Here is a 24,262-nt window from a genome sequence, read left to right on the forward strand (position 1 = left end):
TTTTAAAAAAGATTTATTTATTTTATTTGAAAGAATGATGAGAAACTGACAGATCTTCTATCTGCTGGTTTACTCCCCAAATGGCCACAGCGGCCAGGTCAGGGCCAGGCCAAAACCAGGAATTCCATCCTGATCTTGAACACGGCTGGTATTGGGCCCAGGCACTCACACCATCATGTGCTGCCCTCCCAGGCACATGAGCAGGAAGCTGGAATGCAATTGCAGTAGCCAGGATACGAGCCAGCACTCTGATTTGGGATGCTGGCCTTGCAAGCCGTGTCTGGACCTGCTGCACTGTAACATTGACTCCGATGGATCATTTTGTTTCACTAGCACTTACTTTGTTTTTGTTTGAATTTATCTTCAGAGGTGGAGGGAGGGTGGGTAGGAGAGTAGGTTAGATACTGTGTTTGCTGTTATTTCACCAAGATGTTTAAGGATTTCAAAACTCTTTTTCCTGCCCTTAAGGGGGTTTAAGGATTGTGAGTCTGTTGTCTCTTCCTAGAGCCTCTTTGTTTTCCTTTAAGCAGTTTCTGTCTTTGCTTCCCTCTGTCCTTTCTCTTTCAACATAAGCAGAAGCAAACTTTTGAGCAACATAATGATTGTACAAGTACAAGTTCTGATCTTCTGATCTTGAGCTTCTTCTCGCTTTAACCACTCTAGTGTGAAAGCACTTTTCATGTTCTTGCAAAGGCTGAAAGGCCAAAATCCTAACAGTGCCCTGGTGTTAGGATTTCTTGGTGAACGTTTCTGTAAGGATGATGGGAATGTGAATTTTCAGAAGCAGCAGTGAACTGTGGAGATCTTAAAGTCATTAATGAAATTGCTTACAGTACCATTTTTTAGAAATGAAACCATTATGAGTCAGTCTCACAGAGCAGAAAGTGATCTCATGGCTCCCCTTACAAGGGAGCTGAATTGCATTTCTAATGGAATCACTAACATTTTAGCTGTAAGCACAGAATCTGTTTGAATAGGTTTCTGCCTAACTTCTATGCGGTTAATTCATGTTTAGGAAAAAAACAGTTAAAATCCAGGACATTTTCTAGAATAAAGTTTTGTCACTCATAAGCATTTGATTCTTAAGATTCTGTGTATTTTGTTTCTTTTCCAGAGTATTGTACAGATGAGGTAATGACACAGAGTGGATAAAATTTTGTAACTCTTTATGGAAGGGTCATTTATAATGGCTGGTAAGTCACAAAGATCTCCAAACATGTGACTTACATATAAGCAATGAATATAAATCAGTGCCAACTGTCTTCTGGTAAAAGTAATTAACACTAAACTAAATATTTGTATTTTTTAAAGAATGCCATAATTAAAGAAATTTATATAGGAAAACAGCTCAATTAATTTGGAGTAAAATGAGCCTTGGCACCTCATTACATTTGAACTTTTAAATGTACTTATAATAGCTGGGAGAACTATGTTATTTTCAGTATCCCATATTAGAAAAATAGTTATTCAAAAATTATTTGTGATTAAAAATTGTTAGCTTGACCTATGTCTTTGTCCAATAAAGGAACAATTCACAAACCAAGTTAGGACTTGAAAGTACTTTTTTGATCAAAAAGAGAGCCAAGATGACGAGGTAGAAAGACATAACTTGGTAAAAAATACTCTTCCTGGCCAGCGCTGCGGCTCACTGGGCTAATCCTCCGCCTTGCGGCGCCGGCACACCAGGTTCTAGTCCCGATCAGGGCGCCGGATTCTGTCCTGGTGGCCCCTCTTCCAGGTCAGCTCTCTGCTGTGGCCAGGGAGTGCAGTGGAGGATGGCCCAAGTCCTTGGGCCCTGCACCCCATGGGAGACCAGGAGAAGTACCTGGCTCCTGCCATCGGATCAGTGCGGTGCGCCAGCCGCAGTGCACCGGCCACGGCGGCCATTAGAGGGTAAACCAACGGCAAAGGAAGACCTTTCTCTGTCTGTCTCTCTCACTGTCCACTCTGCCTGTCAAAAAAAAATACTCTTGTTTAGTCAGCAAAGATGATTTTGCAGAATAATTAATCAAGGAGACTATCCATTACAGTGCAGCATCTTTGGAATTCTGCACTGTTATTTGTCTTTTTAAAACATTAAACTATTGCAACACATCACTTAATTTCTTTCGACTTTTCCTTTTTACCACGAAAGTCTTGTGTTAACCTCTTTTTCTGAGAAGCTGTGATCCCGGTCTTGGATTTTCCAGCTCCATGTTGCCTAGGACATTGCTACTTCTTCTTTCATGGAGAAAGCAGTAGCTGGGGCATGTGGAATGATTGTTACAGTGATGTAGGGGCTGGGTAGAATTGAAAAATGAATCTTAAGGACACTATTTTTTTTTGACAGGCAGAGTTAGACAGTGAGAAAGAGAGACAGAGAGAAAGGTCTTCCTTTTTCCATTGGTTCACCCCCCAAGTGGCCGCCACTGCTGGTGTGCTGTGCTGATCTGAAGCCAGGAGCCAGGTGCTTCCTCCTGGTCTCCCATGCGGGTGCAGGGCCCAAGCACTTGGGCCATCCTCCACTGCCTTCCCGGGCCACAGCAGAGAGCTGGCCTGGAAGAGGAGCAACTGGGGCAGGACCAGCGCCCCAACTGGGACTAGAACCCGGCTTGCCGGCGCCGCAGGCAGAGGATTAGCCTAGTGAGCCATGGTGCTGGTGCAAGGACACTTTAAAAATATTTCTCCCCTGGAAATGGAAAAACAGAACTCCTGGGAGGATATTTTATTCATGCATACATGAAATTAGGACTTGTTGGAAGAATCCATCAAGTCAACTGAACGTGATGTTAAAGCTTGAGTATTCTAGTCCCAGGAACATTGTTAGTGGACGGCCCCAGCTAGACCTTTAGAAGGATCTGGGAGCAGTATTTTTCTAACCAGTCCGTGGACTGGAGTCTTCAAACTCCTGTAGTACTGGTTAAAATGCATGTTTCCAGGTTCCTACAAGGGCCAGCCAAAATAAATCCGACTGAGCAGGCACCAAAGAACCTGAATTTTGAACAAATGTCCCTCTCCCCCTGGACGCTCTTCTGCACTTGGCAGGGAGTCACTTGGAATTTTCCCCAGCTGTAGCCAGATGTTTTCATAGATCAGTGTCTAGAAGAATGAGCATCACGATTGTAGAATAGTCAGCTGCTGACATTGCCATGGAGTGAGTGGCTACTGCCCAAGGTCACCCAGAAACCAAAGATATGGCATACTCCTCTGGACAGACTTCCTTCCTGCTACTGATGTTCATTTTATTTGGAAGGCAGAGAGACAGAGATCGTCCATCACTGGCTTGCTCCCCCAATGGCCTACAGCAGTAGTAACCACATCACCTGTTGCCTCCCAGGGTGTGCATTAGCATGAAGCTGGGTGGGAAGGGGAGTAGCTGGAATGGAAACCAGACACTCCTGTGTAGGGTGCCTGGGCCCCAAGCCCCTGATACAGAACCAGAACCTCTGGGTGCTGCTTGGAGCCAGGTCACAAGTGCATTCATCAGGAAGGGCAAGCAGTAGGGGCCCAGCTTGCAGAAGAGGTGGCTTTGCACATCAGCAGACTTGTCTGTGCCAAGTAGGCACATCCACCTCCTGATTGCTAAAACCAAAATCACCCTCCTTGTCCCTAGACAATAAATACTCATTTTTTTTTTTTTTTTTGATAGGCAGAGTTAGACAGTGAGAGAAAGACAGAGGGAAAGATCTTCCTTCCGTTGGTTCACCCCCCAAATGGCCGCTACGGCTGGTGCACAGCGCTGATCCAAAGCCAAGAGCCAAGTGTTTCTTCCTGGTCTCCCATGCGGGTGCAGGGCCCAAGCACTTGGGCCATGCTCCACTGCCTTTCCGGGCCACAGCAGAGAACTGGACTGGAAGAGGAGCAACCGGGACAGAACCGGCACCCCAACTGGGACTAGAACCTGGGGTGCAAGCACCGCAGGTGGAGGATTAGCCTGGTGAGCCACAGCGCCGGCCTAAATACCCATTCTTGAATATTCATTAGACTCCTATGTGCTCTGCACTAGCCTCCATAGATACCAGGGATACCAAGATGAACAAGGGTCCTGTCTTAGAGGCAGCCTGCCTTTCTGCAGTCTGTTGGCCATACTGGTCAGTTAGATACGTGACCAGTGTTCAAAATTGTGTCCTTACTTTTGTTCTGACTTCCCCCTTGTTCTGTTTACAAGATAAAATCTAAAACTGAGCTAAAAACAGTGGCTTCCCAGGACAGTTTCAGAAAGCACTGCAGACTAGTGGAGATGCTGCCCATCTGTGAAACCTTATCAGCTCCTTGCTCTGGCTCTGCGAAGTGTGCCTTCTGGACGAGAACAATCGACTTGCTGTTTTCCTGTCCTTGGTATGTCCCTTGGAAAGGATTTATTTTGCTTTGGCCCCTGTTCTCTCCTGGCTCCTCAAGGCAACTTTTTGTTTTCCCCACAAACCTTTCTGTGTATTTACAATTAAGTTGAAACTTGAACTTCATAATGTATTTTTCAAATCTCAGAGTTTAGGATTTTAGCGCTGGCGTTTTCTTGGCCCCTTTGAGTTGCATCGTCTCGGCTCCTGGTTATTTTGTCTGGATGAAGCTCCTGGGTGGAATTTCAGAAGCCTCTAGAAAGAGAGAGGCGGATGTGAAAAGTGAAGTGGGAGATTGCCCATAAGGGGGACAAAGATTGGTGTGTCCAATGCTTGTCAAAATGTGCTATCTAGATCCCTGGTGATGGATAAGATGCTTTTAATTGGAACGGGGCTTGAGTCTTACTACTGGCTTTTCACTTTGTTCATGTTTCCCTTCCTAGCAAGCATATTTAAACAAAGTAAAGCTGAATAGTAAATAATCATACAGGTGGCAGGTGGCCCTGCCAGGAGTCACAGGAGTGGTACACAGATGGCTGAGGTTTGAAGAACACGGAGTGGAGAGCCAGGAGCAAGTGTCTTATAGGAGAGGTCCCAACCCCATGAGGCCAAGGCACACACACGCCTTACCCAGAGTAGGCAGGAAGCGGTGGAGGAGGGCTTTACCTTGACAGAACACAGACCGTCTCTATATGCCATCCTGGAGAGCAGCAAGCCCTGTGTGTCCTGTCGAAGCAGTAACTGAGTATCTACCCTGGGAAAGGAGAGGGGCCCCATTTGGGGGGGGGGGGCAGGAAGACAGAGGATCCCGGGCTGAGCTTGACAGAAAGAGACCCAGGAGTGCTTGGGAGCCTTAGAGCAGAAGCAGGTTTCTCCCCTGCTCGGGGGGAAATTCTCTCCTCTCGGTCAGGGAGCGTAAAGGCAGAGAAAGGGGCTCAAGTCCTCAGCTGAAACTGTGACTGTTTGACTGTTGTCCACTGATGGCATTACAGAGGACAGCTGCAATAGTAGAGACCTCAAAAATGGCAGGCTCCAAAGATGAGAAGAGTTTGATGGTGCGGTCACAAGGGGTGAGTTCTGAGGAATGGGCAGTTGGGAGATTTTGTGGCTGCACAAACTCACAGGCTGTGGTATGGTCGGTGTTGCTGCTGGGCCACAAATGCGTGGAGCCTGTGACTACTGCAGGCGGCAGCAACAGTGGGAAGTTCCCACATATTTATACCCAGAACGGACGTGGTGGGAGATGCTAGGCTGAGGGATTTTCCAGTGCCATTGCCATCCTATAGGACAGCCCTTATGTATGTGCTCCATGATTGCCTGGAACAGTGCCACGGAGAACATAGGCAGACCTGCGGCCGTGGTTGGCTTTTATTTTCAACTGTGAAAACAGTGAAACAAAAACTCACCGGAGAAAGGCCACTTCCCGAGTTATATTTGGAACGGAGTCTAGAAATGGAATTGTCCTTTTCTTTCCCTCTCTCCCCTCTATTTTTACAGGGTTGCTCAAAGATGGAAAGCCTTCTGGGCTGTGGCCCCCGCCCACCCTCCCCTTTAAGTGAAACCCTTGGAACCTGGCCCCAGATTCACCTTGATGTCAAGAGGACCCCCCCCCCCCCCCGCCCCGTCCTCCTGAGCCAAAAGCTGTTCCCAGCGGGAAGGCTCCTGCTCTCTTTGATGTCTGTCTGTTGAGCCCTAGAGGAGCCCCCTCCAGCCTGTTTTTCTAGGGGGACAGGTGAGAAAGGCAGAGCAGAGGACACCTAGCCACACACTCCAGTCTGTAACTGGGTAGGCTGTAAAGACAGCAGCCCGCCTCCAGTCACCAGCCATTGTCGTTGTACAGACCATAGCTTTTGGTTTTTCTTTTACTTTCCCTGAATGAATAGTTGTGTACTTACTGTTGACATGTGGCGTTTATGCTGAGAGCAGATGAGGAAATGATGTGGGTCATTCGCTTGAGTGTATCTGGTCCCTGTGGTCCTTATCCCTGTCATTGTGGAAGGATGCTCTCATTCGCTGTCACTTCCCGTCTTCTGCCTGCACCTGCTGCCAGAACCAGGTCACATAGAGCAGAGCTCTGAGGGCTGAAAGATACAGTGCTGAGAACCGGATCTCGGTGCTGATAGAAGGGTGTGTTGGGCTGTTTGTTTTGGGGAAATACTCTGTGTAAAACCTGGTCCCTGGTGGAATCATGGGAAGTATGTACAGCAGTGTAGATTGAGCTCCAGGCCTCAACTCTTAGTGGCTTAGACAACCTATTTAATTTTTTTTTTATTTTCAATTTTCTTTCTAGTAGGAGATGATACTAGCTGGGTTACGTTGAAGTTTAGGTGAGAGCGGGAGGCCTTTCCACACTGTTTTTGTCCTCTTGACCGTGGCCCTTGATGGCAGGTGTCTTTCAATTTCTCTTTGCCTTTAGGCTGCCCCTTTTAGGCAGCACATTTAGTTTCTTACTTAGCAAACAACTGCAATTTAAAACTGAACAATATTTTAAAATATTGGCATTTTTCAAACACATGTATGTCAGAGGCTGGCCCTGTGGTGTAGTAGGCTAACCCTCTGCTGCGGCGCCAGCATCCCATAAGGGCACTGGTTCCAGTCCCAGCTGCTGCTCTTCTGATCAAGTCCCAACTAATGGCCTGAGAAAGCAGTGGAGGATGGCCCAGGTGCTTGGGCCCCTGCGCCCATATGGGAGACCCAGAGGAAGCTCCTGGCTCCTGGCTTTGGATCAACCCAGCTCCGGCCATTGGGGCCATTTGGGGAGTAAACCAGCAGATAGAAGATCTCTCTGTCTCTTCCTCTCTCTTTCTATAACTCTGTCTCTTAAACAAATCTTTTTTAAAAAAGCCCACATATTTATGTCTTCTCTCATTAATCTTTAAAATCATTTAAAGCATTTTTGTGAATACTCCATGTCCAAAAACAGTAGTCAGAAAACTATGTTGGGGCTGATGGTAGGGTTAGCTTTAACCTCTTGTAGGTGAATTATCCTTGTGACTGACAGTTCTCTTTCTTGGTGTAGAATTTTGGGATATGTCTTGGGTGACTTTTGTGGCTTTGGGGCATGTGACTTTAAGACACAGCTTGTCTTGAAGTAGTTATATATGCTCTGTGTTCATATCAGCTTTTTCATGTGTAAAATGTGGAAATGTTAATGTTTGACACTGGCTCAGAGCTCATGTCTACTGGGGTGGAGCAGAAGAAAATGTGACATTTGCCATTGTTGAGATGGGAGACCCCACAATTCTGTGGGTACAGAGACCTAACCAAATCTGGGACTTGGGGCCATCCTCTGGCAGCATAGGGTCTTCCTTGTATTTTGGGATTTTTATATGTAGTCTGGGCATCCAAGAGTTGTCATCAAACAATGGCTTCCAGTGGCCCCTGGTCTCATCATGGTTGTCCTTGTACAAGTCATGTCTCATTTTTCTGAAGTTGTTTATGATGGGTAAGACCCATGGGAGGATGGTGGAAAACTGTGACATCTCTTAGTTGTCCTGTCCATTCTTTGAGTAACATTTCTCTGAGCTCTGATTATGTAGCAGGCTAATTGTTCCTGGTACTCAAATGAGTGAATGCCAGTCCCCACCCTTACTACATTAAGGGTGTCGGGAGAGACAACAAGCACTTAGGCAATGCATTGCCATGGGGACTGACAGTGTGTTCTGAGAGCACAAAGTGGGCAGAACCAACTTCTGGAGGGATAGAGGGCCTGCAACACTGGTGGTACACCTTGAAAGCTAAGGGGTTGTGGCGTGGCTTCTAGCTCCAGCTCTGCCTTTGCTCTGAACCTCGACTTTTTCCCTGACTTGGAGCCAGTTTCCTCATCTCTGAGACAGCACTCACCTTTGCTGTATGTCGAGAGAGGATCAATAACTGTGGGACTGCTTATGGGGATCCTCTCCTGTCTGAAGGTGCCTTCCTCCCCTCAGCAGTGTTGCCTGCAGGATGCTGGATCACTGGGCTTTAAGGTTCAGTGTGCAGCTGTAAATTCAGATGTGCCCCCTGGTAGTCCAGTGCAACTAAGCCCTTCTGGTTATGACTTAGGCTGTCTTCTCTGACAGCAGTCTGTGGAGTCCAGTCTTGCTGACTGAGTTCACAGAGATTACTTAGCCAAGCTGAGGGCCAGGTTTCTCATCTGTGAAATGAAGACACTAGTAATAGTGCATGCTTCAGAGGCTTAAAAGAGATCATCTGAATAGAAAACATGGCACACAGAGACTGCCCTATTAATGGTCATTTTTGGGACTGGATGAGAAAACCGCAGAGATTGCCAGGAATCAAGATAAGCAGGCTAGAGGAACTTGACCTCTTCACGGAGATGGGCAAGGTGAGCAATGGAGGGATGGCCATTCCAGGAACAGGGAGCAGTGTGTGTGAAGATCGCAAGGAGGCAGGTCAGAAAGAAGGCCAGCATGGCTGGAGTCCAGAGCGGGGAAGCGAGCGTGTGGTGGGGAGAGGCTGCTGAAGATAGAGGGCCGACTCCCTGTGGTGGCCCCACTAAGGAGTCGGTATTTTCTTCCTGAGCAGAGTGGGAAACCAATGGCCTCAGTGAGGGTGCTGAGCTGAAATTGGGGAAGCAGAGAAACAGGCGTGTGTTTAGAGAAAAAATTCAATCTGAAGGAAGCGTTTTTCTCAGAAGGAAGAATTTCATCCAAGTTTCTAAGTTTTATCTTAGAAGGGCCCTTGTAACAGGTCTTAATGTTTGCAGGGCCCTGGCAGAATCACATCTGGAGACTCCCATTTTGTAAGTTTAAATAATTCCAGGTTATCTACCTGTGTGTTCCATCCCCCTACTCTGGCAAACATGTCTCTGGAACTAAAATATCAAAAAGTGTGGTTTGTACATGACTTATAGTCCAGAGGGTCCAAGAAAATTTAATTTCACTCTAATTGCACAGTCTAGGTGTTCTGTTCAGACAATAAGATGTGGATGGATATTAAAAATATTTACAATTAAGAAATCATTTCCTACTCCATAATTTTTTCTTCATTATCACAAAATCACTAATATTCACAAAATATGCATTCTTTTTTTTTTTTTTTTTTGACAGGCAGAGTGGACAGTGAGAGAGAGAGACAGAGAGAAAGGTCTTCCTTTTTGCCGTTGGTTTACCCTCCAATGGCCTCCATAGCCGGCGTGCTACGGCCAGCGCATTGCGCTGATCTGAGGCCAGGAGCCAGGTGCTTCTCCTGGTCTCCCATGCGGGTGCAGGGCCTAAGGACTTGGGCCATCCTCCACTGCATTCCCGGGCCATAGCAGAGAGCTGGCCTGGAAGAAGGGCAACCGGGACAGAATCCGGCGCCCTGACCGGGACTAGAACCCGGGGTGCCGGCGCTGCAAGGCAGAGGATTAGCCTAGTGAGCCACGGCGCTGGCCAAAATATGCATTCTTTTGACAGAAATACTGAGACAACTTTTATTTTTCTTAACAGCTTTATTGAGGTATAATTCACATCCTAAACAGTTCATGCAAAGTATATGACTTCTCTTGAGTCATTGTAGTTCTGATACAGTTTCTCATTTACTTTATTTTAAAATATTATGCTTATTGTTGAATAAAGATCTGTTCCCTTTTTTTAAAAAAAGATTTATTTATTTGAAAGTCAGAGTTACACAGAGGAGGAGAGGCAGAGAGAGAGGTCTTCCATCTGTTGGCTCACTCTCTAATTGGCCACAGTGGCCGGAGCTGTGCCAATCCGAAGTCAGGAGCCAGAAGCTTCTTCTGAGTCTTCCATGTGGGTGAAGGGGCCCAAGGACTTGGGCCATCTTCTGCTTTCCCAGGCCATAGCAGAGATCTGGATCAGAAGTGGGCCAGCCAGGACTTGAACCAGCTGGGATGCTGGCACTGCAAGGGATGGTTTTACCTGCTACGCCACAACAATGGCCCTGTCACTTATTTTATTTTTTCTCCTACAGTTTATTTTAATTTGAAGAAACTTTGCCCTGCCAAGATTACATCAACCTAGCCTGTTAATAAAACTTAGAATTGAAAATGAACCATGAATGAAACATTTTGTTCAAAATATTGAACATAAATACCTTTATCACAGAAAAGATTTTAATTCCATTGTGTAAATCTCTACCATGTACACTACAACATTTACTGTCTTTTCAAGCAATATCTCAATCTCATTCTATTGTCAGTCTTGACATCCTGTTTCACATATGTTATAGCTGGACACTTACATGCAGTTGAGCAGTGGGAATGGTTTAATGTAAACTGTTCCTGTGCACATGTGAGTTTGAGGACTTCCTGAACGACTAAGGGGAAGATGAGGAGTAACAATCACATTGGTGATTGAGGTGACAGTGAAACAGGGCTTCCCTGTGCAAAGTACACTCACACATCCAGAAGAGAGAAATAGACAAGTTCATTAACCGTTTATTTTCTCAATGTTTCTGCAGCTCAAATCCTCCCTGCACCGCGAAGTTGCCTCTGTCACTGCACTGCCCATTCTCAAATGCTCAAGGCTTTCCCACACAGCTGCCCGCTGTTTTAAGGACTCGGAGCAGGAGATGGGGAGAAGCATCTCCCTGGACTGAGGGCGGCACAGCCCTGTAGCCTAAAACTGCAGGGGCATCCAGCAGGCCCTCGCTAAGCCCATCCCGTCCACCTCTTCATTGTGAGATGGCCCAGTACTGCCAGAAGGCCCTCCCTTGCTCAGTGTGTTCCCTCTGAACTTGGCTGACTGCTTTGTTCACTTGCTCTGTCTTGTAGGAACTGGTGAAAGTGGGAAGAGCACCTTTATCAAGCAAATGAGAATCATCCATGGGTCTGGTTACAGCGACGAAGACAGGAAGGGCTTCACCAAGCTGGTTTACCAGAACATCTTCACCGCCATGCAGGCCATGATCAGAGCCATGGACACCTTAAGGATCCCTTACGTGTGTGAGCAGAATAAGGTAAAGTGCCCCAAGAGGTGCTGCCCCCCACCCCCGGACCACACCTTCCTCCTCTGGTTAGCTCATGTATTGGAACAAAAGGACTTAATGGGTGCTTTGGTCAGATGCCAGGTCAGAGTTGTGTGTTTCCTCCAGTTGATTCCCTTTAAGTGATAGTCTTCTGTCTTTCAGTCTTGCTTCTCCATGACTGTCCTCTCTATCCAACCCTTCTTCCACCGGGTGAGGTCCCTCCTGGTTCACGATTGATCTCTGGAGACAACATGGCAAATGTTGGGTGTTTAATCCCCTTCTTTGTAAGGCCATTGTGTGTATCTGTAGTGTCCAGTCCTGGACTCAGTGTCCTGCTCCACTCCCCAACCAGTGGAGTCTTCCTATGCACCATGCTGCCCCAGCTCGGGGAGGGGCAGTAGAGGCAGTCCCTTGGCCTCTGGTGGCTCAGTCCACAGCTACTGGTCTGGGAGTGGGGACTGTGCAGCTCTGCCTGGGGCTGCGTTTCACTGTGGCAGGCCTGGTACTGGGCCTGGTACCGTGACCTGGACTTAATTCTCTCCCTCCGCTGAGCAGGCAGTGTCTCCACGCTACGCTGCTGGGAGTTGGGGACACGGGTGACATGGTGACTCTTCCCTTCCTGCCTTCTCCGTCTTCTCTTATTATACCCAAACCAGGCACTGTGGTCCCTCCTCTGGCTTCCCCAGCTCTTGTAAACATAGATGGGTGAGTGAATGGCTGTTCATGTTGGGGTCTTGGAGGGGAGGTGCTGCTGGAGCAGCTGGCTTGGCCTCTGGGATAGAGACTCTTTTTGTTTTATTTTATATTTATATTTTATTTAATGAACATAAATTTCCAAAGTACAGCTTATGGATTACAATAGCCCCCCCATAACTTCCCTCCCACCCACAACACTCCCCTTTCCCACTCCCTCTCCCCTTCCATTCACATCAAGATTAATTTTCAATTATCTTTATATACAGAAGATCAATTTAGCATACATTAAGTAAAGATTTCAACAGTTTGCACCCACACAGAAACAAAGTGTAAAATATTAGAGTACTAGTTATAGCATTAATTAAAAACCTAAGAGTAATTGTGTATTAATTACAGAGTTCAACCAATAGTTTTAAGTAGAACATAAAAAATACTAAAAGGGTAAAGTATTAAGTTCTTTTTTTTTCTTTTTCTTTTTTTTTGTTTGTTATATAGTTATTTTTTTATTTAATAAATGTGAATTTACAAAGTGCAACTTTTGTATTGTTGTGGCTCCCCCCCACAACCTCCCTCCCTCCCGTGGCCCTCCCCTCTCCCACTCCCTCTCCCATCCCACCCTTCATTGAGTTTCATTTTCAATTACCTTCATATACTGAAGATCAACTTAGTATATACTAAGCAAGGATTTCAACAGGCTGCACTCACACAACCGTACAAGGTATAGGGTATTGTTCGAATAGTAGTGTTGTTTTTGAGTTTCATAGTAGAACACATTAAGGACAGAGATCCTACGTGGGGAGCATGTACCCAGTGACTCCCGTTGTTGATTTAACAATTGGCACTCTTATTTATGATGTCAGCAATCACCCGAGACTCTTGCTATGAGCTGTCTAGGCTACGGAAGCCCCTTGATGGGATAGAGACTCTTAAGAGCAGTGTGATGAATTTGGCTGGCCCTGGGGTCTCATTTGTGCAGAAGGCTGGCACGGTGTGTGTGATGCTCTGCAGTGCGCAGGTGTGAGATGTTTGGGTAGCAGTCAAGTTTGCTTATTTCAGGCACTGACAAAAGGGAGACATATCCATTCTTTCTTTCAGCTAGGAGACCTAGTTAATGATGGAGATGTGGGATTTACAGTGGCCAGCTTTTTAAGAATTCCCAGTCCTGGAGAATATTTTCACTAATGTGCTGCAGACTAATCAGAAATCAGTAGGTTTTGCTTCTTGGTGTTAGGATCTGGATCTTCTTGGGAACTAAGAGATGGTTTTCAAGAACATGCTCGTGTCTCAGCCTGCAAGGTGTTCTCGTGATGGGACGGTAGCAAGCTGGCATTTGCTTTCCTTTCATCACTGGTTATTAAAAATGCAGATTTTGGGTACAGCATTGTGGTACAGGTTAAACCACCACTTACAATGCCAGTGCATATTGGAGTGCTGGTTCTAGTCCCAGCTACTCTGATTCTGATCCAGCTTCCTGCTAGTGCACCTGGGAAGGCGGCAGATGATGGTCTGACCCTTGCCACCCATGTGGGAGACCAGGATGCAGCTCCAGTTTCCTGGCTTTGGCCTGGCCCAGCTCTGGCAGTGGAGGTCATTTGGGGAGTGAACCAGTAGATAGATTGATCTCTCTCTCTGCACCTTGCAAATAAATAAATAAATAGCTATTATTTTAAAAATGACATTTAAGACCAGAGGAAAATCATAAGGTAGGAGGGTGAGACGAAGATGCAAGCAAAGCTTTATGTGGTATATTGGAATGAAGTCTGAACGGAAATGATCCTGTGCCTGAGCTCATTAAAAATCTAGATTAGACATGAGTTTATTTAAAATAGTTTCTACAAAGTTACAAATGGCATAATGTTACATAGAAAAATTCTGTGTCAGATGGGTCTCCAGGGATTTTCTTTTAATTTTTAAAAATTTATTTTACTTATTTGAAAGAGAGACACAGAGACATCAGCTGATTCACTCCCCAGATGGCTGCAATGGCTGGAACCAGGCAGATGTGAAGCCAGGAGCCAGCAGCTTCTTCCAGGTCTCCCACGTGGGTGTGGGGGCCCAAGCTCTTGGGCCATCCTCCACTGCATTCCCAGGCCCATTGTCAGGGAGCTGGATCAGAAGTGTAGCAGCCAAGACTCCAACCAGTGCCCATATGGGATGCTGGCGCTGCAGGCTGGGGCTTTAACCCGCTGTGCTACATACAGAGACACAGTATACACACATAGACAAAGAGCGAGAAAGAGACAAAACTCCTATTCTCTGGTTTACTCCCCCAGATACCTGCAATGGCCAGGGTTGGTAAAGCCAGAAGCTGGGAACATTGTCCAGGTCTCTCCTGTGAATGGCAGAAATCCAATTACTTGAGTCATCACTACTGCTTCCCAGGGTTTGCCTTAGCAGGAAGCTCGAGGCAAGAGCCAGAGGCTCTGATGTGAGACATCAGCGTCTTAACCAATATGCTAAATGCCCACTTCTTCCTGTATATCTTTGAGAAAATACTCCCCAAGTTATGATGGAGGTTATAGCCTGATAAACTTATCATAAATTGAAAATGCGGTTAAGTTGAAAATGCATTGAATGTTCCTAAACTGAACATCTTGGCTTAGCAACCCAGCACACTGTATGGAATGAGCTGTTGCCCTGCCAACCATGAGCTGTGCTCGCTGCTGCTGCCCAACGTCACAGGAGAGGATGGAACCATTATTGTTAGCTGGGAAAAGATTAAATTAAAATATGTACTATAGTTTATATTGCATGCATCTTATTTTTGCACCATCATAACGTTGAAAAATCAGAAGTCAGACCATCATTAACTTGGAGATGTCCGTATATGATAGACAAGGTTTCAGAGCAATCAAGCAATTTATTATTTCCTTCTCTGTGATAGAATTACAAAGGAAAATACATTGTGCCCCAAATTTTGGCTTTTATCTCTACAGCCTCATTTCTTTACCATCATTCCATTGCAATTTTTTTTTAAAGATATCATTTATTTATTTGAGAGGTAGAGTTACAGACAGAAGGAGAGAGAAAGGTCTCCCATCCACTGGTTCACTCCCCAGATGGCTGCAATGGCCAAGCCTGGGCCAGATGGAAGTCAGGAGCCAGGAGCTTCTTCCAGGTCTCCCACGTGGGTGCAGGGGCCCAAGCACCTGAGCCATCTTCTGCTTTCCAGGCTACCAGCAGGGAGCTGAATCAGAAGTGGAGCAACCAGATCTTGAACTGGCACCCATATGGGATGGCAGTGTCGCAAGTGGTGGCTTTACCTGCTGTGCCGCAGTGCCAGTCCCTCTCTTGCTGTTAATTCTTTCCAGGATGTCTTCTCTCCTTGTCCACAGATCTGCATTAGACCCCTAGGACCTTATAACAAAAGAACCTCAAAGGAAGTGGCTTGCATTAGAAATTTCCTTTTAGACTGTCATGGATATTGCAAGTCCGAGATCAGTGTTGATTGGTTCCAACTGCAGGCTCTGGGAGCAAATTTATTCCCTGATTCTCTCCTTGCTTCTCGTGGTTTCTGGAAACTCCCGGTGTTTCTGCCTCACTCCATTTTCTGCCACTGTCTTTATAACGAGTGTTCTCCTTTCTGTGTCTCTGTGCTCATATGCGTTGCCCTCTCTGTGTACATCCAAAGCATGGCTCTCCTGGGGCTTTAGGGCGTACTTTTGCTGTAAAGGCCCTGAGAGCAAATTTGTTTTTGGCTTTGTGGCTAGCCGATCCCTGTCCAAACTACTCAGCTCTGCTGCTGTTAGCATGGAACGGAACCCTAGATGATATACAAACTGCAGTGTGTGGCTCACTTGTAAACTCTGCGAAATGTGAAAACTGTGCTTAATTCACAAGCCATACAAAAATCTACCCAGGCCATGAATGGCCCTCGTGTGCCAACCCTGGTCCTAGGGGAAGCTGGAACCTCTCTGTTTTTCCATTTCCTCATCTGTTGAATGCAGACAACACATGCTCTGTCTGCTTCCTAAGCCAACACGAGCGAAGGGAAGTGCTTCAGAAATTGAATGGCACTCGAGAAATACAAGGTTATTACTGGGGCAAGCTCAAACACCAAAATGGACTCGTTGTTTCTTCTATGATGTGCTTATGACATTTTCAGCCGCTCTCTCTGTGCCTGGGGGCTGTTACTATTTCTAATAATTGTCTCTGCGGGTCAGTCCTTATTCCAGAAATGAAGCTTTAACAGAATCACCTGCATAGGTCATAAATGATTAATGTTTAGTGTATTCAGTAATTGATTTAAGAAACACACTATATATTGTCTTCTTTACAAAGTAGTTGAATAACCTTGAACAGTTGATTAGTTAAGAGAGGGATGCATCAAACCGTAATTACCTTTTATTTTCATATCGGTGCCATCCTTCCCTCACTTGCTATTCCTGGGTATTTATTTCCATTCTCTGTTTTGGAGTATTTTTCCCTAGAACTAGGAACATTTCTTCAGAGTATGTAGAAGGGAATTCAAAGTTAATTTAGAGGTTTTATTTCACTTTGAATGAAAAATTTTAAATTACTTTAATGTTAATTTATGTGTGTGAGAGAGGAATCTTCCAAGTGCTGATTGACTCTTCAAATGCCTACAACAGCTGGGGCTGGACCAGGCTGAAGCCAGGATCCCAGAACTCTCAGTCTGGGTCTCCCATGTGGGTGGCAAGGGACCAAGGACTTGAGCCATCATCTGCTGCCTCCCAGGACGTGCATTAGCGAAAGCTGGGTCAGAAGCAGAGGAGCTGGGACTGGAACCAGGCACTAGGACATGGAGTGTGGGCATTCCAAGTGGTGTTTCAACCACTGCACCGAATGCCTGCCCCCAAGGGTTTCAATTTAAATGCTAGTGAGATCTTTGCTCAGATAGATTCTTGAAAAATCTCAGCCTATTACTTGAAAGGCTGCTTATTAAAGGAAATTTATCAGAAATTTAATCAAGCATTTGATTTTTAACCAACATGTTTTTTCAATTAAGATGTAGCCTTGAAGATTATTTTCTTATGTTGTACCCGCTTTTTTTTTTTTTTTTTTTTGGAATAAAAATGATTCATGTGTATTTGCTCACTCTGTAGATAAGCCTTGATTTTTATGAATGTATCTCAAGAGTGTTTTATGAGCACATATTAGAATGTATGACTTCTTGAATAAATATTCCAAAGGCATTTGCCCAACAGCAGGGCTTCCAAGCTTATAACTCATGTTTACTCCTGCTCATTTCACTGAAGTCACAAGAGCTCCATATTGTTTGCTGTTTGTAGCATCTTGTACTTGGGAAGTTCTCATTCTGAGCCTGTTTTGCAGTGACAGAGACCTTGTGATCCACTAAGGTTGTGCTGAGGTTGCCTGGGCGGCTGAGATCCAGAACTCCCCAAGGGTAATTGACGGGTGCTTGAGTTCTCAGAAGCCTTGCAGTTTTGTATTCGGTGATCACTAGACAGAAGGAGCTCTGCAGGCTTTGCTGCAAGCAGACCTCCTCCTCTTTTCTGCCCTCCTGTTTGGCTCCACTGGGCTCACAGCCTAAGAGGGGACTTCAAAAATTCATGGAAAATGGAATTTCAACATATGTTCATTTTGGTGCAAAAAACTTTTGAAATCTGTGCATACAGGAAGTCTTGAAAAAGTTCATGGCAAATGCAGATCATGAAAAAACTAAATGCGGGTTGCAAAAGTTTTTCCACCCAAAATAAACTTAGCTTTTGATAGTTGCTTCCATGAGCCTTTTGAAGTGCCCTTGTATATGTATGCAATTCAAATTTAATTGTAAAGGCTCATCACAGCAAGAATAAATCAATAAGTAAAACTTGAAATTTTTAAAAGGAGAGGTAATAATGGCACAGTAGGGAGATTTTGTTGCCTGCTCTTCGACTCTAAGTCCCCAGTTTCAGAACACAATGTTTCTAGAAGTGTGAGTTCTGAATTTCCCCCTCAGTAAACCTCATACTGTTTTCCTAGCTTTTGCTGGTGGTTTTGGGACATCCAGCCACACACCACTCTCAAGGGCTGAATTATTTGAGTTGATGTGACTCACAAGGCCTCTGTTAGTTCTGTTTGACATTTTGCTGGTCTGACATTTGGGTAGATAGATGCCTTGGCCCTTCGCTCCCTTGCAGTTCCTCCTCCGCTGACTGCTGGGTTTGTCAGGTACCAGAACACCCAGAGCTACTGTTCTCAGACTTGGATGCATATTGGAATCACCTGTGGGACTTTTGTGCCCAGGGTATCACTCCCAGAGACTCAAGGCTAGCATCCCAGGGTGCAGCAGAGCATTGCGATTGCTTTTCAGACTCTGATGGGAAAGTCAAGGTTGAGAACCACGGATGCGTGTGTCTTAACATCAGTAGATGTGTTCGGTTTGGGTTCTGCTTCCCTGTCAACCTTTCCATAGTAGGGAAAGGAGATTTCTAGTCTTTTTTTTTTTTTTCCATGGAACAGCCTAGTTAATCTCCATCAAAGGGAAACGTAGCAGGTGGCACAGAGGGCTGCCTTGGTTAGACGAGGTGATGGTAGCCTTGAAAGCAACACCAGGTGTCATCTTTAAGTGGAAGGCAAGGGTCTGTGAGTCCCCCAGGGACATGATGTTAGCACAGCGTTGTACCCAGAGCTCCCACTGATGAAGTGGGTGGGAGTGGAGGAGGAAGTCCCGCCTTGTTCTCTTAAGATCACATCAGTGGTGCCTTCTTGACCTCCTTTCCCACTGTTGCTATGTGGAAATAATAATTTAACTTTGGATAAAACAATCAGGGATGTAGGTTATGTTGATAACAGACCCAGGTGTAGGTCTTCTTTATAATAAAGATACCATACAAGTTGATTTGTGAGTCAGTAGAGGCAGTACCTAGGGCAACTAGGTAGCTATGTATTTTGTTTCATTAAGTATTTTTATTTGAGACAGTAATTAAGTCTAAAACATCGAACTCCACATTTAAGCAATGAAGTATGGTATTTATGAGATGAGAAAGTACTTTTTTAATGCCAGGAGGACTTTTGATAAAGCCTCATATCTGTGTGAAAGGCAGCATCGCACAGTATTTATGGGTTTATGGAGGATCTGTTTGAAGAACTCTCTGGATACCACAATCCATGGATGATCAAGTCCTTTGTACACATGGTATATTATTTGTGTATATCCTAAATATATTCTCCTGATGCTTAAATTATCTTGGCTGCTTGTAATATCTAATGCTATGTCAATGCTATGGCAGTAGTTATTACACTGTCATTGTTTAGAGAATTGTGACAAGAAAAAACCTTTTCCGTATTCAGTACAGTTTTAAAAAATGTTTTCTATTCATGGTGGCTTTAATCCATGGAATCGGAACACTCAAGTATGTAGGGCTGACTCTAAGGGTTCTTGTCCTTCAGAAAGTTTCTTGGAAAAAGGAATTAGAAAGATAAATTTATTTTGGTATGAAAAATGTGATCCATTGCTAGTTTTTTAAAAAATATTTATTTCAAAGAGTTACAGAGAAGGAGAATACAGAGATGCTGCACCTGCTGTTTCACTGCCAACATGACTGCAATGGCCAGAGTTGAGCCAGCTAAAAGCCAAGAGCCAGGATCCTCTTCCAGACCTCCCATGTGGCTGTCAGGAGCCCAAGCTCTTGGGCCACCTCTCGATGCTTTCCCAGGTGCATTAACAGGGAGCTGGATCGGAAGAAGAGCAGCAGGAACTCCAACTGGCACCCATATAGGATGCCAGTGTTGCAGGCAGAGGCTTAGCCAGCTGTGCCACAATGCCTATCCCTCCAGGAACTTGTTGAAATGCACCTGTGTAACTCTTCCAGCTTGATTTTTCATTCTCAGAAAGTGGGAGACTGAATTCCCAGGAGGTCGTGGGGGACCCGTGTGAGTAAATCAGGCACAGTTCAGTGTAAATTTTCATTTTCTTTTTCACAGAAAGTTTCTCAGGGCTGGGAATATTTTAAGACCCTCCTCTTTTATGATTTTTAAAACATATGTTTAAATAGATTTTTCTGTCCCACTTCCTCTTCTAACTGGAAGCCGAGTTCTGCACGAACCTGTGGGAATAGTGCAGCCAGTGTTCCGACTTGGGCCGTAGCCCAGGGTGGCTGGCTTCCTGGCAGATGTTAAGTTGAGGCCCCTGCTTCCCATGTCCTGCTGCGCATCAGATGTCACCGAGGGTATGTTTCTCCAAACGAGGAACATGAAGTCCTGCCTGTTATCACAGCAATGAGTTCTCCACCAAAATCTTGGGCAGGAACTTTCTCACTTCTCCCAATGGCTCCAATAGCTCTCTGATTAATCAGTGTTCATTTTAGTGTGAAAACCATTATGTCGGAGCTTGAAATATGAGTTGTTTTTTTTTTTTAAAGATTTATTTATTTGAAAGAGTTACAGACAGGCAGAGGTGGAGAGAGAGAGGTCTTCCATCCTCTGGTTCATTCCCCAGATGGCTGCAATGGCTGGGACATGAACCAACACCCGTATGGGATGCTGGCACTGCAGGCAATGACTTTACCTGCTACTCCACAAAATAGGAAAGAATAGGATGGAAAAGAACTAGTTTTCTCCTTAATTATCACGAGGGCCGAATTTGCTTGCATGCTGTCCTTCAATGAAGCCTGAATTGGGAAATGAGGGAGTTTGGGGGCTGGTGGTGACCAATGGGATTGAGTGGATTCTTGAAAGACTGATTCTCTCCCTCACCTCAAAACTGAGTGTGAACTCATCACATCTCAAGAAATGTCTTCTTTTTTAAAAAAGTTTATTTGAAAGTTAGATTGCAGAAATCTGTACCACAAAGCTGTCCCTGCCCCCCCCCCAATGGTTTCTAAAATCTGGTGTAAAAGGGAAATCCCACAAAGGTACAAATGATCCAGAAACTGCTGTGACCATCAGTCTAGCTGAACATGCATCCATTCATCCGTTAGCACTTCCAGATATGTGAAATATTTGTCCTGAGCCTTTTAAATTTCATTGAACCGTAATACTATCCTAAAATAGAAAACAAAGCTTGTGAAACACTCGTGTTAGAATGGATGTTAGAATCATCAGCAGAATTCTTTTTTTATATAAAAGATTTATTTTTTGATCTTAGAGGCAGAGAGAGAGACAGAGACAGACAGAGACAGAGGTCCTCCATCTGCTGGTTCACTTCCCAGATGGCTGCAACAGCTGGAGCTGAGCCAGTCTGGAGCCAGGAGCCTGGAGCTGCTTCTGGGTCTCCCATTTGGGTGCAGGGGCCCTAACACTTGGACCATCCTCTATGCCTTCCCAGGTCATAGGCAGAGAGCTGGATCAGAAGTGGAGTAGCCAGGACTCGAACCGGCACCCGTATGAGATGGCGGCACTGCAGGCAGTGGCTTTACCCAGTTTATCCGCTACACCCCAGCGCTGGCACCGCCAGCGGAATTCCTATAAAATTCTTGTGTGATCCGCTATCCTTCACAAGCTGCTTTCTTGTGGCAGAGCCGTGCTCCTGCTTTCTGGTGGTGGGGAGCAAGAGAGGTGCTGATGCTGCTGCTCCTTACAGCTGCCTCCTCGGGCCACAGGGCCTCCACTGGTGGGTGAATGTCATAACCAGGGGCCAGGGGCAAGCTCTGCCCTAGCTGGGGTTTTGTTTCGGTGTCCAGATGCAGAATTCTGGTGTGTTTCTCGTGTTAGGAACTTAGAGGCCTCTTTTCTTATGAAATGGTTAGTAAGCTCTGCAGCAGCATTGTAGACAGAAAATTCTAGAAGAAAATCCCCTTAAAAGCTTTCTTTTTTAAGGTGGTAGTGGGAAGAGGGGATGTTTCAAATCAAATATAGTAATTAATCCAGCAGAAACAAACTGTTAAAAGGTTTTTCTTTTGCTTTTTTTTTTAACCAGTAAATCTACCTTTAGAGTAAAGCTAGTATTCATTTGAAGGTAGAAAATATTGCTTTTTTCAGACATGTCTGTTTGGAAGCTGAAGTGTTTTCAGGGAGCTGGGAGATGCTGTATTTTGTGAATACTTCATCTTGATTTTGGACACCTAATCTCTGTCATATTTAATTAAGAATGATCTAATATAAATAGCTTTCACATTTAACTACTGCAGTGTAGTCTTCCTACATAAAATTTGAAAATATTTTGGCAGGTTCCATCTGCAAGTAGAAGTAAAGATAGGAGTGCAGTTGTCTAACTCAGCCACTTACAAGATCTGACTAGGAAGGTACTTGGGTGTGAGTGTACAGTTGCGGGTAGGAAGGTGGCTGGTTTCTGAGTTTCTTTAAGAACAAAATCAACTCTAGTCTTTTAATCCTTTAAGCAGTTAGGATGGAGAAGAATGAGGATCATCGGGACCATTGCTTGTACGTAGGAGCCCCTGCGTGGTCTCCCTTCCTTGTGCACGGAGGGCAGTGGAAGTGGTTTCGTGGTACGGTGAAGGAGACCGCCACGGTCACCAGGGGCCGCCAGTTCTGCTTCTGTCCATACAGAATGGCTTCCCCAACACGTTGTGGGGAGGCTTCCCTTCACTTTGGGGTTTTACCATCATCATCAGGCTCATCATCGTTTGGAGCAGTTGCGACGTGAGGCCCTCCACAATGTTAGTGATAACCCCAAACACGGTGAAGTGAGCTCTTGGAGTACCAGAGTGGAACAGCTGGCATGAAAGGGAATTCCGGCACTGCCATTCCTATCCCCAGCAGTCGTGGGCAAATCACCAGACCTCGCAGGCTTTCATTTCCTTCCTGCCTGAGGGCTCAGCTGGCTCCTGGTGATACCACAAAATTGAAGCATTTGGGTAACCTACCTTCAGAAGCCAAAAAGTTTTCTGTCGTGCCCTAAACTGGTTACTTTTCTTTTTTAACCCAAGTATCTAGTGAACTGGTCACTATGTCAAGTCAATATAGGCTGTTGTACTTCCTAAAATCTGAGAGTTCTTTTCAGATGCACTAAAAAACCAAGTTAAGGACCAGAGAAGACCCTAGGCGTGCAATGAAGAAATCTGTTCTGTAGTGCTCATGGCTTTCTTTTCTTTTCTTTCTTTCTTTTTTTTTTTTTTTTTTGACAGGCAGAGTGGACAGTGAGAGAGAGAGAGAAAGGTCTTCCTTTGCCGTTGGTTCACCCTCCAATGGCCGCCACGGCCGGTGCACCGCGCTGATCTGATGGCAGGAGCCAGGTACTTCTCCTGGTCTCCCATGGGGTGCAGGGCCCAAGCACTTGGGCCATCCTCCACTGCACTCCCTGGCCACAGCAGAGAGCTGGCCTGGAAGAGGGGCAACCGGGACAGAATCCAGCGCCCTGACCGGGACTAGAACCCGGTGTGCCAGCGCCGCAAGGCGGAGGGATTAGCCTAGTGAGCTGCGGCGCCGGCCGCTCATGGCTTTCTGACACGTCCTTACCCCTTTCCTGAGGGTGCTGCCTCTTTAAGTTCTTGACACTTATTTTGAATAAGTGGATGGGTGCCTCCCACCCCCACGGCTGCTGGCATCCCTGTCTCTCATAGACTCCATGGCCGCCATTCATACGAACAAACATCTGCAGACAGAACTGGAGTCAGAACAGCCAAAGTGAGGCAGGAAACATGTGCTATCTCTCGGGTTGCTTGATTCTTTGGGACTTGTGGGTTACTGGGTTAAGGGGCTGGAGAAAGACTCTTCCTGACTGATGAATCTGTCTCTGTGATGTCGCCATGGCTTCCCCTGGAGAGAAAGGGCCAGGCCGCACCAGGCACTGGGCTGGCTCTGGCTGTCCACAAGTCTCCAACTGCCCAGACGTGGACTTTGTGCTAAGAGAAACCAGGAGCCTGCCCTGGGGAATCATGGTCCTCCCTTGGCCATCCACGAGAGACAAGTCATCTTGACTGTCTTTAGACTGGTTTATTTTTATTTTTTTATGTCTGGCCAGAGATGTCCCATGTCAGTGTCTGTGAAGGTGTGACTTGAAGTCCTTCGTGCCCGCTGTGCAAGGTCAAAACCTCCCTCCATTTGATTATGAAAACCCACCTGTGGTAGTTTTCCTTCGCTGCTCCCTGCAGGTGGCATTTCTGCCACTAGATAAAGACATGAGTGGCTGATCACACCAAAAACTAATTTCCTCCTAGGAAACTGGGAGATGAAGTCCCAATCTGAAGCAGTAGTGGTCACTTGATACATATTTGTTTTCTGAATTAAATGAATGGCAGAAGCTAAGAGTGCTCTCGAAAGGTTATGCCGAATAGCACTGCACATGGGTAACTGGCCTAGGATCTTAGGGCTTCAAGGGTCTAATGACCTCACTGTTGCCATGGAAGGAAGGGCTCCTGAATGAAGATTTCCTGGTAACCACTAAGTCCTCCGTGACTGCACTGTTCCCAGCTCCTACGCCCCCTTCCCTCACTGCGCATCTCTCGCTATGGTGTACAGCTACTCCATGAAGC

General features: G+C 45.7%; 1 protein-coding gene across 5 annotated transcripts in view; it reads left to right on the forward strand.

Annotated features, from left to right (window-relative positions):
- Positions 1–24,262, forward strand: part of GNA14 (G protein subunit alpha 14) — a 225,565-nt gene that overhangs the window by 122,250 nt on the left and 79,053 nt on the right. For all 5 annotated transcript variants that reach the window (XR_016236670.1, XR_016236674.1, XM_070050562.2 and 2 more), the window contains one exon: positions 11,035–11,219. Coding sequence is in view for 3 of the 5 variants with exons in the window: in XM_070050562.2 (XP_069906663.1) it covers positions 11,035–11,219 (185 nt within the window). In the remaining 2 variants the exon portion in view is untranslated. The remainder of the gene's footprint in view (positions 1–11,034; positions 11,220–24,262) is intronic.

Source organism: Oryctolagus cuniculus, chromosome 1 (genome assembly GCF_051225735.1).
Source record: "Oryctolagus cuniculus isolate XC-2025 breed Fujian yellow rabbit chromosome 1, ASM5122573v1, whole genome shotgun sequence".
NCBI classification, from domain to species: Eukaryota; Metazoa; Chordata; class Mammalia; order Lagomorpha; family Leporidae; genus Oryctolagus; species Oryctolagus cuniculus.